We start from the raw sequence: 14832 nt of genomic DNA on the forward strand, positions 1-14832 counted from the left end.
GAACGTGTCTCAATTAAATTAATAGAATTATTAACTAATTCACTGCCAGACACTTTTAGACCTTCTTTTACACTAGCATTTGAAAAAAATAGTAAAAAAAAATATGAATGAATTACTGGAATTAAATGGCTGGACTGTGAAAAAAAATGTCAATGGCAGTGAATGAGTTAATTGATATCGCGACACTTCGCTTTATTGATGTCCCATGTAGGCTGAGGTCACTGTAAAGTGCCTAGTTTTATCAGAATCACTTCGCATAACTCTGAGGTCTTAGTAGAAGTGGCCAAGCATTCTCACACACACAAGTACAATGTTACGTTTCTGAAAATTTGTTTGCTTCGTTTTGGCATGTCCCACACCAGACGTCACCGACGCGCTGTTGTGCCACTGGCACCTGTAGGTCCCCGTGGACGGCGGATCTGTTCTATTAAAAAAAAAAAAAACAATCACCAGGGATATGGGACATCGTGATTTTCCAGTAATGTTGTAGAAATGCACATTTGAAAATGTAATACCTTGCAGAGATTTCTAGAAATACTGTTGTGCATTGATTGACAGTTATCCGTTTCCTACCTCGTTAAATCATCATGTCTTTACATAGATGGATATTTTTAATTATTAATCCCAACACAATTAAAGGTAATTTGAGCAAATGTTTTATTTCAGAATTTGTGTCAAACTGGTAGCTCTACACATTAATCAGTCACAATAGCTCTCGCTTTCAAAAAAGGTCAGTGACTACCGTCTCTTTCAAGCTGCTCTGCTAATTTCAGTGCACTGTATCACAAGTGGTTAATATATACTAAATCAAAAACCAACACCAGCAACAAGGTTTTATTGCCCATTCGATCATGTGAATTCTATTTTCATGATCAGATTGAAGATTTTGCACGTCTCCCTGAAATTACTGTCCACTCTGTCGTTATGGAGCGACAGCCCCTATACAAAACCCTCTGATGTGTGACATGTCTTTCAACAATGGAGGCTGAAACAGCTGCTAGTTGCAGAGTATGTTGTGTCAGCCATGTTGTGTGATTTTCATCGCATGTAGTTGGATGTTGTCAAGATTAGATTGTCCATGCTGTCATATATCAATTGGTAAAACAAAAATCCAAATTTGGAATATAGTTGTTAAACAGTACACAGTCATCTTAACTGAATCATGTTGCCAAGTGAATGTATACCTTGTACTCAAAAATACTACTTTTGCCAACATGTCAACCCTGTCATGTCCAGCCTGTCATTGTGCACCCAGTCAGCAAGTTGATATTTTTCTGTTTGCATGTACATCGTTTTGCAGTGTGGGAGCTTGACCAATTTGCATTTCTAACATCCATCAATCCATTATCGAAACTGCTTATCCTCACCAGGGTCGCGGGGGTGCTGGAGCCTGACACTGGGCAGTAGGCAGCGTACACCCTGAATTGGTTGCCAGCCAATAGCAGGGCACACAAAGACAAACAAACATTCACCCTCACAATCATACCTATGGACAATTTAGAGTGTTCAGTTAACCTACCATACACGTTTTTGGAATGTGGGAGGAAACCGGAGTATCTGGGGAAAACCCAAGCAGGCATTGGTAGAACATGCAAACGCCACACAGGAAGGCTGGGACCAGATTCGAACCCACGACCTCTCCACTGTGAGGCTAACCTGTTGACCACTGTTCCGCCCGCATTTCTAACAATTTCTACTTGATTCAACGAATAAGTACAATAAGATGTATTCTATTTTTTTTACATGTTTGTGCAGGGGGAGGGGGGAAATGGGGAAGTCTCAAGTGCACCTTAAAGCGATACTGACTTGTATAATGAAATCCACACAAAAATCACTCAAACCTTTTTTAACTGATATCTAACTCATCGGAACTTATCTTTTATATTCGTGAACTTGCACTAGTACATTAAAAAATGGAATAAGAGGCTTCACAAAAAGTATCATGTATATATTTAATATAGATAGCAGCAAGGTTACAGAAAAATTAATCCCAACAAAGGCTGAACAGTTTTTGTGTGTGTGTGTGTGCGTGTGCGAATGAGTTGTTCACATGGTTTGAAACAAAGAAAATTTCACTTTGTATTTGCTGGATTATGAAACACGAATTGGAGGAGTGCTTCAAATGTGCTGGGAGACTAAAAGGTCAAACTGTCAGATGCAGCACAAAATTATTCAGAGGCATTCCCCCCAAAGATTTAACAATGAAATGTGATTATCAGAATCTTTTCCCTCCAACCCAAGAATTAAAAATGAAATGTTATTAGTCTGGTGTGCTGATTTTTCCTGGTCCTGGTACCTCAAAGACACAAAGGCATTAAACAGTTTAGGCAATCAAGCAAAGCGTCAGAGAAAAAGCTCAACAAGCTTAAATAATGGGATCAAAAACAATTTTGGTTCCCGTCATTGTTAAAAACTGAGCGGCTACATAGAAAAATATATATTCAAAAACTTAACAGATCTACATTTACAGTTCCGCTGCATAGCAGTTTCAGAAAACGTGCATCTATGTCCACATAAATGCATTGGATACTTCAGTACAAATGTGTTAGACGTATGACAGACATTTCATAACAAAAATCATCTGTCACATCCCTGCTGTAGCGCATTACTACTAGCACATTTAAAGTGTCTTAGCTTGCACCGTTGCAAAATTAGGAGGCAAGCTGCGTGTTAAACAAGTAAAATAATATAGTCTATGACATGCACATTTATTTACAGTACGGTATCTAGCAGTGGTGCCTTGTGCCTTGCGTTTAATTTATTCTGTGACAGCTCTCGTAACTGAAAACACTCAAATCTCAAATCCTCTTTTCCCATTGAAATGAATGGAAATGTTCTTTAGTTCGTTACAGCCTTCCTCCCAAATCGTACTTTCATGAGAAAATAATCGCACTTGATACTTCTGCACTGTATAAAAAGATAAAAATGATATCACATTGCATCGATTGAGTAGCCATTGTGCTTCTCTTTCTGGTGTGCCCGCCTTGGGCATCTGGGGGCAGTACAAGACAGACACACAGAGCTACTATTTATTGAGCTACTATTTATTGAGAAATCTTATATATTTTTAGCTCATCAGTGGAGCACTAATATTAGTCTTTCTATGCAGAGGATAAAGAATATATTACAATGAGTACTGTTATACTGTCAGTCTACATGTGGCGCTGCACTATTTGTGTTCAATCTGTTGCTTAAAGGGTTATAGCACTGCAAGATATATGCTATCTGGCAGTAGCATTAAACTAGCAGGTTTAGCAAAAGGCTAATCTATGGGGTTGTTTTAAAAACAAAAAGTGTAATTTGTTGTTTTATGTTTAGTTTGACAGTAAACTTCAACTGGGAGTAGCAATAGACAGCTTGGAGTCTCTTTTTTAATGAATTGTTCACTATTAGCCCAAGTGCTGCTTATTGTGAAGTGAGTTGAGTTCACTGCCACCATCTTGTATCTCAAGGCACCACTGTGTTTGAAGTTATATTTTGAGAGGTTTGAGCAAACTATCGTTGAAGTAGTCAACCTGGTTAAATAAACCGCTTGTTCTATTGAAAAAAATGTATCAAAGAACTTCAATCATTTCTCCCGCATATAAAAATATGGACCTCCCCAGTGTGCACTCGTATGCATCTTAAGACCAGTGAGATGCTTGCAACCATTCTGTACAATCACAATGAGTAGTCACGCAGCACGCTACTCTGACATTTGGATTAGTTATAATACTGAAAGTTGTTGTTCCTATTTTAAAGGATAATCTGTGAGGTTTGGTGCCATTTTCTCCCAAAAGTCTAAAGAGTTAACCCCCCAACATTGTAGTTACATAGAGACATGAAAGTATAATTTTTGTTTAATTAAAAAAAAAAAAAAATACAGAAACATTTTTTCTTTTGTTTGTCTCATTACAGATGTCCGATTGAGGATCAGCAGATGTGGGCTCCAAACAACAGTAGATTACCATTGGTCACAGTTCAAACGATCTAAACCCAACTACACAAATAAATACATACGCCAATTCTACTGTTACTAAACCAATAACAAAATACTTAATGGAGAAACAAAATAAACAACCATAAATATCAAACACTAGAGATCTTCAGTTTCACAAGTTTAAGGAGAGCCAATGACACATAGCTGTCAGGTGTTTAGTAACGTCCCACTGAAAACAGCTCTGCCCAATGCAACATACAGCCACGTCATGAATCACATTAATCAAGGTTTTACTGTACTACTACTTCTACAAATCATCCAAATAGCTTTTTTTTTTTGCAGCTGGATGATTACAACTGTGTGGGGTACACAGCAATTCTAAAAAAAACAAAAACAAAAAACCTGCACACAAAAACAAGAAAATTGAACTTTTGTGAAGTATTTTGTCAGAGACCTGCCCCTGAAACGTTTAAACAGCAGGATAAAAATGTCAGAAACAAAACACAGAGAAGAAATGTGTTGCTATTTGATTTTTACATGTACTAAATGGAAAGATGGAAAAAATATGCAAGCAAATAGGCCATAAAACTGGCCCGTCATCAGGATTTACACAAAGCCAGCCAATACTAGCGAACTACTTACCCAAGAATGAATAAAGAATGTTAATACACACAAACCGTAGTCTACCATTTAATAAATCCATTGCATCTGTAAAGTTTGAAGGCCATGCGAAAAACACCCCTATCAAGAATGGTAAAGGAATCTTAGAAGTAGATTAAAAAAAAGTCTATACACCTCTGTTCTGTTGTAATGTGGTGGATTGATTTTTACAAATTATTTCATTTTTAATCTTTTCAGTAGGGTAAGTAGAAATAACATCTGAAATCATGTGGTTACCTACTGACTTTTATAACTGGGGCGTTCAGAAGTAACCAATCGTATTCAACTAAGCACCAAAGTCAGCACACAGCTTCACCATTTAAGGTTAGCATTTAATCCCAAATAAAATTCTGCTGTTCTCAGTAGGCTTTTCCTGACCTTTTTTTTTGTTTGTTTTTGGGCAGTCGAGCTGTCTATCTTGGACCGGGGGAATTAGAAAAGTTGGAGCAAATTGTGAACTGCTTAAAATAGCGGTCACTTCTAGAAAACAAAACAAATCTTCAGGCTTCTGCTAGAGCACAAATAAAAAAAATATCAGCTAAAGACTAGTAGAACATTTGAAATGTATTTCTGCTTAATCAAAGGTACTTTCATTTGTTAGTTGAGAACACAGCCACATCCCAGTTAAAAGAGGGTGTGCACACTTGTGCAACCACATTAACCTTTTTTTTTATATCCCCTTTCCAAAAAATTGAACCGTATAGGTTGTAGGCTGCATCCATGGCGGAGAAAGATTTCAACTTATTTATCTCCGTCTCATTTTTTATATCACAATCTGATTTGCATTTGAATAGGGATGTGTAGACTTATATCCACCGTATGAACACACATTCTCTGGAGCTAAACAGTGGCTCGGATAGAAAAAATTGTCAAAATCCTCATCTGATTAGAGCCAAAAAAATCTGGCTGGCAAAAGGACAGTTTTGTCCACTTATTTTTTTTTTTTAAATGAAGACTTAAAAGCATGCTGAACAGAAGAGGCTGGAGTGATGAAATTCAGACAGTAGCTTGTGTGTGCTACATACAAATTGTGGCTGAAACGTTACAACTGGAGCTGGATGCCAAAATAACTAACTGCATGAATTCCCTTTCAGCAGAGACAGCAAAGCAAACATTCCTTTCTGGCCAAGGCAATCTTCTGAACCACAACGATACAACAATCCTTGGTTATGCGTACCTGACGCAGAGTGAGTCCATCAATGTGACTCCAAAGCACATGACATGATATTGAACTAGTTTACACTCTGTTATTTGTACTATGTAGACACAGTCTAATACAAATGCTCTGTCTACTATGTTACCTTTGGAGCACTTTTGCTTCAAATGTTCCTCGATTATCTCAATTTCAGTGCCAGCTATTGCTAATAATGTTACATTTTGAGATATGATAGCAGTATGGTTAACAAAGGAATCCTATAAGAGCTTTATATTGGTAATTTTACCCATTGTGAAAAACAGCTAATTTCATCAAAGTAACTAAAAATAATTTTGACTTCAATCACCACTGTATTCCGCTAGACATCATTGAGATGATTTTTCTCGTGTAGTCCAATGTGCAAATAAATTAAAGCCTAATTAGAGTACACTGGCTTAGTTTTATCAACGCTCCTGTGACAAAACTTAAGCCTAAAATGTGTCAAAACAGAACGATTTACCATATTTGGCTCATGTTGAGATCTCAAGTACTGCTATAAATAAAGGCACAAATGTATCTACGATGGTATTTTATAAAATATGATATTCTCTGCCGACTTTCTCTCAATACACTTTCCATGCTCCTTTCCACCACAGGACCACCATACTACGTTCATAACACTTTGCTCCAACGACCCTTCCACTTCTGCCGCACCGTCTTGGAAACATTTAGAAAATTACATTTCTACATACAGACAGCTATTGTTCTCCGTCTATATACAGTAGATTCACTCAAATCTAGTTCACTTTGAGGAGTTTTCAAAGAGACGTCTTTAAAAATAACTCGGAGCCGCAAATGAGATCAAACCAAATCTTGAATGGGCAGAACAAATCTGTTGCTCATTCCCATCTACAATCATACAATAATATATTGAGCCCTCATGCACATTTGATAACATAATAAGGAAGCATTGAAAGACAAATCCATGAACTTCTATGGAAATTAGTATGAACGGGTTATGCTGTTGCCCGGCTCTTGGCTGACCAGCAGGTTATCAATCTTCTCCATGCTCTGCGAGGCTTTCAAGCCGCTCTGCGCCGTCACTGACAGTGGCGGTGACTGGCTGAACAGCGACTGAATGCGGGCCTCACTCTCTCTTTGGTTTTGACCAGACTGGCTGATGGCTATGATCTGGTCGGATAGTGTGTTTCCTGGTGTGCTCATCAGCTGACCACATTCTGCGGGAGTGGGGAAAAAAGGTCGATCAGGTTTGTTTACAGACTTGTTCCCACACTACTAACAGCAGGTACGGGAATTGATAAGAATTGAATGATTCCAAGTACATTATCAATACCGCTTATCCATCCGATTCTTTATCGATTATTTTATTGATTCTTCTCGGGTGACAGGATGAAATAAAAATGGGTTTGTTTGCTTTAACTCTTTAATAAGTTCAAAATTAGACAGAAGACACAGCATATCGAGTATATGCGTTCACTCGCTCAAAGTTATTTCTGGATCCGGCTTCAAAGTGCAGCTCAAAATAAATCAACTGAACGGCTTGCTCGAGAAAAGGCTTTACTTTAAGAAAGTTGTTAAACGTTTTTAAAATGCGGGGATGAACCAGTTACTAATTTAAACTAAGTAATTTAAACTTCATTCAGTTTTGGGTTATTAAGAGGTTGGAAAAGGTTTTCTTCTGGCAACAGTTTTAAAGATGGCTCTCAAATTGCTCACCGTTCTGAATTCCAAAAAGGAAGAGTTCAGGTTGTTGAGCTTGGCCGGGCTGACTGATGGTCCCACCGACTGCAGACTGAAACAGAGTCCCTGGCTGCTGAACAGGAGATGAAGTGGTCGTTTGGAGGTTCGCCACACCATTCGGTGAAGCAAACATGGCCGACTGTGCGAGCTCCTGAGACAATCCGCCTTGCAGAGAGGCCATGTTCGGCGGAGGCATGAAGAGCCCCACCGAGCGCTCTTGCCCATTGTTTGTGGTGTTTCCAAGTTGCATCGGCTGCTGACCCTGAAATAGCACTTGCTGGTGTGCATCATTTGGGTTACCTAAGGCCATGGGCTCAGAGCGGACCTGCTGGTTTACCGTCACCATGCTGGCCTGTGAGAAAAGCAGCGAAGCGTTCTGGGGCTCTTGGGAAACCAGACTGCTGCTGGTCAAAGGAGGCATCTGCCCCTGATTGCTGAAGAGGATGTTGGATGCCTGCTCTGTGGTGGGCAGGGGGTTGTTACAGAATAGTAGTCCAGCTGGCTGTTGTTGAGCTGAAGACAGCGCGTTTGCAGGCGGATGCTGAGAGATGTTCTGAAACAAACAATGCTGCTGGCTAGGCTGAGAGAGGGCCTGAGGCTGCGGAGGCTGCTGTTGCTCCATTGGTGCACTTTGCTGGATTGGAGAGAGCTGAGCCTGAGCATGAAACACAGATTGTTGCTCTGGGGAAGGTGTTTGCAGAGCGCCGAGAAAGCCCAGTTGCTGCTGTTGGCTACTATTGGTTGTAAGCTGGCCTGAAAGAGACGTCTGGGGTAGGAAAAGAATAGGGGTCGAAGGTTGCTGGTCCGGAGAGGGTAAAACTGTCATGGGGTTTTGGAACAGTACGGCCTGCACCTGCTCTGGAGTGTGAGCGGTGCTCTGGCTAAGAAACAGACCTCCCTGGGGATCGTGCGCTTCCGCCAAAGGACTGGGATTGTGGAACGCCGGTGGTGAGGGGTGTGAGGGTGTCTGCTGGAGGAAGTTGGTCTGAATAGAGAGCAGATCAGTGGTCTGCTGAAAGAGATTTGTTTGTTGTTGCTGCTGCTGCTGCTGCTGCTGCTGCTGCTGAGCCTGTTGGAAAAGTGATCCCTGGTTTGGCAGGGTACCTGGTGAGGAGCCCTGTTGCTCCACATTCACACACTGCATTTGAATCTGCGATTGGAATATCTGCTGTTGTAGATTCTCCAGCACCTGCTGCTGCTGCAGTTGCTGCTGTTGCTGATGAATTTGCTGCTGTTGCTGCTGGTTTTGGATCTGTTGGTGCTGAATGTGATGCTGCTGGTTGGTCATTGAGTTGTCCGTCTGAAGTGGCAAACCAAACGCGTCGGGCTTAAGTTGTCTAACTGCCTCCTCCAACTGGGCCACTTCGTCTGAAGGGAACATGGGCAGCTGCTGCGGTTGAGGTCCAGGATCACCACATGGCCTCACCGCCGACCCAGAGCTGCTGACTTGCCTCTCCTGTCCAAGACCCACTATTGGCTGGATCGTGGTTAAGGCCTCTGTGTTGGCAAAAACTGGGGCCTGGCTCTTATCGGGGTCGCCTGAGGACTGTGGCAATGTGCTGGAAAATTCTCTGTTGTTATTTTGATGACCTGTTGACATGTCTGGGTTCTGCTGGGCTGGACAGATGTCCAGGCTCTGCTGGCAGAAGCAATGACAAGTTCAAACTTTAACATAATTTGTCATTTGCAAGTAATATAAGATAAAAAAACAAACAAAAAAAACAGGTAACGAGGTTATAATCAAATACCTTGAACACCCCAGTGGTTTGGAGGTTGTTGGTGACCTCCATTGGAGTGACTTCTTCTTTCTTCACTTGAGGCAACATACAAGGCATCCGAACTGTAACAAGATGTATGGGAAGCTTAACCACCAAATGCTATATATTTGCTGTAAGTTATCCTTAAAATACACATCCAGGTGGAAATACAATACTTACTTCGAATGCAGCTGAAGACATACAATTTAGACTAAACACACACAAAAAAAACACAAGGTTTGAACCGCTGTTATGCATAACCTCATGAGACCACCACATGACTGTGCACACTAAGATGAGTTGCATTTAATCTTGAAGGCAAGTGAGAGGACCTCCACACCAGCCACCCTCACAGCGGACCCTCGGCTTCTGCCGCTTCTGCCCCGTAGGTGGTTATCACCATATTCACCGCCACCCACACACTGACCTATGCTGCTGAAAGCGGCTACATTGGATCATTACAAAAGAGATTATCGGCACCTATACACCGCACACCAAGCGATTTAACACCACACATTGGCCAACACACCACAATGGGAAAAATTGCAACCCAATGTCGGGTTTGGTGGCTCCATATACAACATACTGTACTGTATTATCTTTTATTGAACCAAGACAACATGGCACAATTGTCAAGAGAGAAGCAGATAGCCACAAAGGAGAGGAAACAGTCGAGAATAGTCTTTTGGATGTCACGTGACTGATCCCCATGTCCATATATTTATACCATGATGGCAGGATATTAGCGATATTGGCATTTGGAGGATTTACATTATGGAAAAGTGATAAAACTTGCAATATCAGTCAATGTTCCGTCCAAATGAATTCACATTTCAATTTGATGAAAAGGACATAATGAGAAACATGTGCAAGCTAGACAGGTCGGATATTATTAGGGCTCGCACTTGCACCCAAAATCTGCATTCGAAATTCTTATTGACATTAGTGACTAAATGACCGAATTTGAAAAGCCGTTGGCAAGGATCAACCGCCCCTTTCACTTACTGCACCCAGAGACTCCATGTTTTTGCTTTTTTTGCAATACATATCATATTTTGGACTACACATTAAATCTCCCTTATTTTATTAACTTATTTGCTAGTACATTCACACGTACTTGTAGGCTAAATGCTACAACTAAATTCTACCAATATGTTCGAAAATTATGAAGATAAATATTGTTTATTCGTAAGTTCATGTCTGCAGGAAGTGATATATATTCAGCATTATTTTTTTCCAACAATGCCACAGAGTATTGACTTGGGCATCACTGACTTGCTCAAGTAAAAAAAAAAATATATATATATATTTTTTAAGCATTTGGTCTACATCGGGCATGTCCAGCTCCAATCCTTAAGGGCCGCTGTCCTGCCTGTTTTCCATCCATCCCTGCTGCAACGCACCTGATTCAAATGATCAGCTCATCAGTAAACTCTGAAGAAGCATTGATAACAATCCTGATCATTTGGATTTGGGGTGGTGCTCGTGGAAGTTTGTCAAAGTTGGTAGACAGATACGCTAACGGAAGCCCGTCTAAAATGATAGGCGGATCGGCCTATAGGCGATTACTATTTGGTCCGGCCGGACAAAAAAGGCGGTTAGACGGACGACAGAAGGGTACACTGTCTGCAGGTGGAAGGAAATAAACAGACCATAAAATTTTTGAAAAATGGCCAGCTCTGTATGTAACGAATTACATTCAAATGTATTTGCCAGGCAAAAACATTTTACTTCACATTGGCAGTTCCACATTTCTGTATTAATGGGCATCATCAATCTGTCAGTTTGATGTGTATCATGAAGTTGAATTTGATGTCATCAATTTAATTTCCCTATAAGTATCCAAAATCTAAATTACAATATTATTTGATTATTATATAAATGCACTAAAAAGTACTACTAAAAAGTACTTTATTATTTTTTTAATGTATTATTGTTAACAGTAGTGAACATTTGATAATAAAATGAGTATACAAAGAAAGGACCTTTACTTTGATCATCAAAGGGACATGTCTTCACTGGAGATGATGTCTCTTTCTTCACAAAAACTTCAGTGTTTGCTGCAAGAGAATGCAATCGACATTCACACGACTAAGAAATTGCACTGCGAGCTCGAAAGAGTCCTGATGACCTTTTCAGCTCACCCTAAAGGGCGTGATAATATTGTACTTTAAAAGAAACAGAAAGAAACAAACCTCCATCTGGATTGTAAGTAAATGGTTGAACATCATGGGATCTTCCAGCAATGGTGACCACATAAATACCCACACACACTGCAGAGGTGATGCTTTGGTTCTGGTAAGGTGGAATCCTGACTATCAAATGATTCTTGGGGCGTAACATGAAATCAAGAAGAAGAACAAGCAAATGAATGAATGAATAAATAAATATATTTCTATGCTGATACACTTAGTATATCACAGCATTGATATTCTCTATAAGCACACTCTAAAAACAGTTGGGCTAAAAGTAACAATTTTGGGTCAAAAATGGACCGATCCACAAGTTAGGTCAATTTCACCCTCTTGCTATTCTGTTTGAACAGCAAACCCAGTCATTTACACGCAAACATATTTTTTCTCAAGAATATATTCTATGCAAGCCCACTAACAGAAACAGGGCATTCTAATAAATATTACGTTTGTGGAATAAGTGTTAATCCACTCGGTTTTAGCCATCTCTGGGGGCAGCCATTTTGTCTTCTGTCGACTGAAAAATGACATCACAACTGCTCAAAATGACCAATCACGGCTCAGATTCCAAAAACAGGTCAGCCGTGATTGGTCATTGTGAGCAGTTGTGATGTCATTTTCAGTCGACGAAAGACAAAATGGCCGCCCCCGGAGATGGCTAAAAATGAGTGCATTTTGCTGCTTAACTTATATTGCACAAACGCACTATTAATCAGAATGCTGTGTTTCAACTCGTGAGACTGCTGGGAGCATATTTTAGAAAAAATATGTTTGGGTTGATTTCACTTCAAGATAAAATCACTTTTCCATTAGGGAATAGAGCAGGGTTGAATGATTCCAGGAAAAGATTGAATTGCAATTTTTCGCGGTTAGGATAATGGACGGATGGATGGATATTACGATTTCGACTTGGCGCTGATTGGTGTGCATGACCGTTCACGAGTAGCATGCTGCTTCTGATTGTTGAGCTTGGCGGGAGAGGAAGGAGCTGCCATTTTTTTGTATGAGATTATAGTTGAAACAACAGATTCTGGGTCAGTTAGAAACACGGCAAAAATACAAAGCTTTGGCGATCACCTGATCTGTAATCACAATTTCGATCAAAAAAAAACATATAGAGTACAGTAGAGCATGTTATTAACAACTGGGAAATATTCTTAATGTCAGTCATCAATTCTGAGGAAATCCTTTGTCATACCCCACAATCCACTTGAAATCAACCAATGCAGGAGCACTTACTCATCACTGTGTTTTATTTGAAGCCTCAGTCCAACAATTGTACTTCATTTATGATTTGCTGCAATTGCTGCCTTTCTGCTAACATTCAAACTTACTAACTTCAAGTGAATTTTACATTAAGCAGCCATTTTCTGTTACAGTTTGAAAATAAAAAGATCAAAGTACTGGAAAAATGTTGTTACCTGGGAATGTAAGGACATACGATAAAATTTCATGTTACCTGTAAACTGTTCAGCCCTGATTATTGAGGGTAGGAATCTCTTCTTCAACAACTTCACAATTTAATTACAATTCAAAGGTCTATGATTCGATTTCACATTATCAGTGTATCTTGAATGATTGTATGTTTTTTTCTTTAAAATTATTTCCTAATTTATGATTTTTTTAAAATAATTTGTATCTATCCATATTTCCATGATTAAAATTAAGTAGAGATACATTTCCTTTCATTAGCTTTTAGCAAAACAAAACGTAAGCTATGCAGGAATTTAAATGTAACATTTGCCAGCAAATGTTTCTCAGCATTGTAGAAAGTTGAATAGATGAATATTTGAATTAGGCTCCATCAGCCCTATCACACAGAAAAATCAAGTCGCATATCAATAAAAGTGAGTGTGTAACATCAATCTATCAGTCAATTTACTGATCCATCTATCCATCCATCCTACGTTTGCTCTTGTCTGGCTACGGATATTTGTTCTTCTTATCATGCGTGTTAATGTTTGTTAGCTTTAAAATACTATGTTGAGCTCACTAGGATTAGCTTGTTAAATAAAAGCTGTTTAGAAATGCATAACTACAGGTTCATACATTTTGTTCCGAGGGACCGCTTTGTTTACAAGAGCAAAGGTCAAAACTGTTTGTGTTGAAACACACCTCCAACACTGTGTATTTAGGTCACAATACAAAGAGAACAGCCAAACCTTTGAACCAGCAGCCATATAAGATGATTACATCTAAATCGCCATACATCTCAAGTGGCTTTAGCTTATAAATGGTTGCCACAAATTACTTGGTTCAAATAAAACAAAAACAATTAAGTCTAACCTGGTGAAACAATTCCATGTCAATTTCCGCCTCCGTCTTCCAAGAGGTTTCATCTGGAAAAGAAGATGGTTCATGAATAGCAAATGTTGTCGTTCTGCAACAAGAATCCATTTTAATTTAAAAACAGGTGTTTCTTACCAGAGACATTCTCTTGAAATATGACTTTAGCGTCTTTGAGAAAATTCTTGCCAATGATGAAGAGCTCTTCTCCGCCCCTCACTGAGCAACTATGCAGTGATTTCTTTAGAATCTCAGGCACCCCTGCCGGCTGAGCTGTTGACACAGCAGGTACGTACAATATGAAATTTCTGAGAATGACACGCAACCTAGGCGGCCAGGAACACAAAATTTGCTGATAATATTCATAACTTGTCTATTATGTTAATGTGCCAAAACAGGCACAATAAAATGCGAATTTAAAACCTTATTTTTTTCTGCAATCATCGACAAAGCAGTGTTATTCAGTAAAAATGATGAATATTTACTTTGCAAGTCAATTTACAGTGTGTTTCAGTGTTTCTGTGTGTGCCTAAAAATTTTAAGTTAGGGGCCACTGTGCATCAAGTTAAAAAAAGTTAGGCTGGCGCCCTGGTATGTGTTGAGGCTGTGACCTGAAAGATTTCCAGAGATTTTCATCCACAATTGCTTTTTATTAAATGGAAACAGTTTGTCGGCGGCACGGTGATCGACTGGTTAGCACGTCCGCCTCACAGTTCAGAGGTCGTGGGTTCGATCCCGGCTCCGGTCTCCCTGTGTGGAGTTTGCATGTTCTCTCCGTGCCTGCGTGGGTTTTCTGCGGGTACTCCAGTTTCTTCCCACATTCCAAAAACATGCATGGTAAGTTGAGTGGACACTCTAGATTGCCCATAGGTGTGATTGTGAGTGCGGATGTTTGTCACTGTGTGCCCTGCGATTGGCTGGCAACCAATTCAGGGAGTCAGCGCCGACAGCCAAAGGAAACGGAGATCAGACACTAGGTAGCCAGAGGCAGCCGCTAGTTCCAAGCTAAGTGGATGGAAGATTGTTTATTTAAGAGGTGGTTGGCCCCTGGTGAAAATATCTACACTGCCTGGTGCAAAGTCTGCAAAAAGACTTTTTCGTTTGGGACAATGGGTGTCAAAG

At 39.9% G+C, this 14832-nt stretch overlaps 1 protein-coding gene across 5 annotated transcripts in view; it reads right to left on the reverse strand.

Moving 5' to 3' along the window:
* Positions 1 to 1938: 1938 nt before the first annotated feature.
* Positions 1939 to 14832, reverse strand: part of nfat5b (nuclear factor of activated T cells 5b) — a 46871-nt gene continuing 33977 nt past the window's right edge. For 2 of the 5 annotated variants that reach the window (XM_086025723.1, XM_086025727.1), the window contains exons 7-13: positions 13849 to 13983; positions 13711 to 13763; positions 11428 to 11560; positions 11218 to 11292; positions 9224 to 9315; positions 7452 to 9114; positions 1939 to 6952 (exon numbers count right to left, since the gene is read on the reverse strand). In XM_086025723.1, the coding sequence (XP_085881849.1) occupies positions 6717 to 6952; positions 7452 to 9114; positions 9224 to 9315; positions 11218 to 11292; positions 11428 to 11560; positions 13711 to 13763; positions 13849 to 13983 (2387 nt within the window). In that variant the 3' untranslated portion in view covers positions 1939 to 6716. The remainder of the gene's footprint in view (positions 6953 to 7451; positions 9115 to 9223; positions 9316 to 11217; positions 11293 to 11427; positions 11561 to 13710; positions 13764 to 13848; positions 13984 to 14832) is intronic. The other 3 variants (XM_086025726.1, XM_086025725.1, XM_086025724.1) reach the window with 3 other exon arrangements.

This window comes from Filicampus tigris, chromosome 3, assembly GCF_054856515.1.
Source record: "Filicampus tigris isolate MCC_2025a chromosome 3, RoL_Ftig_1.0, whole genome shotgun sequence".
NCBI lineage: Eukaryota > Metazoa > Chordata > Actinopteri > Syngnathiformes > Syngnathidae > Filicampus > Filicampus tigris.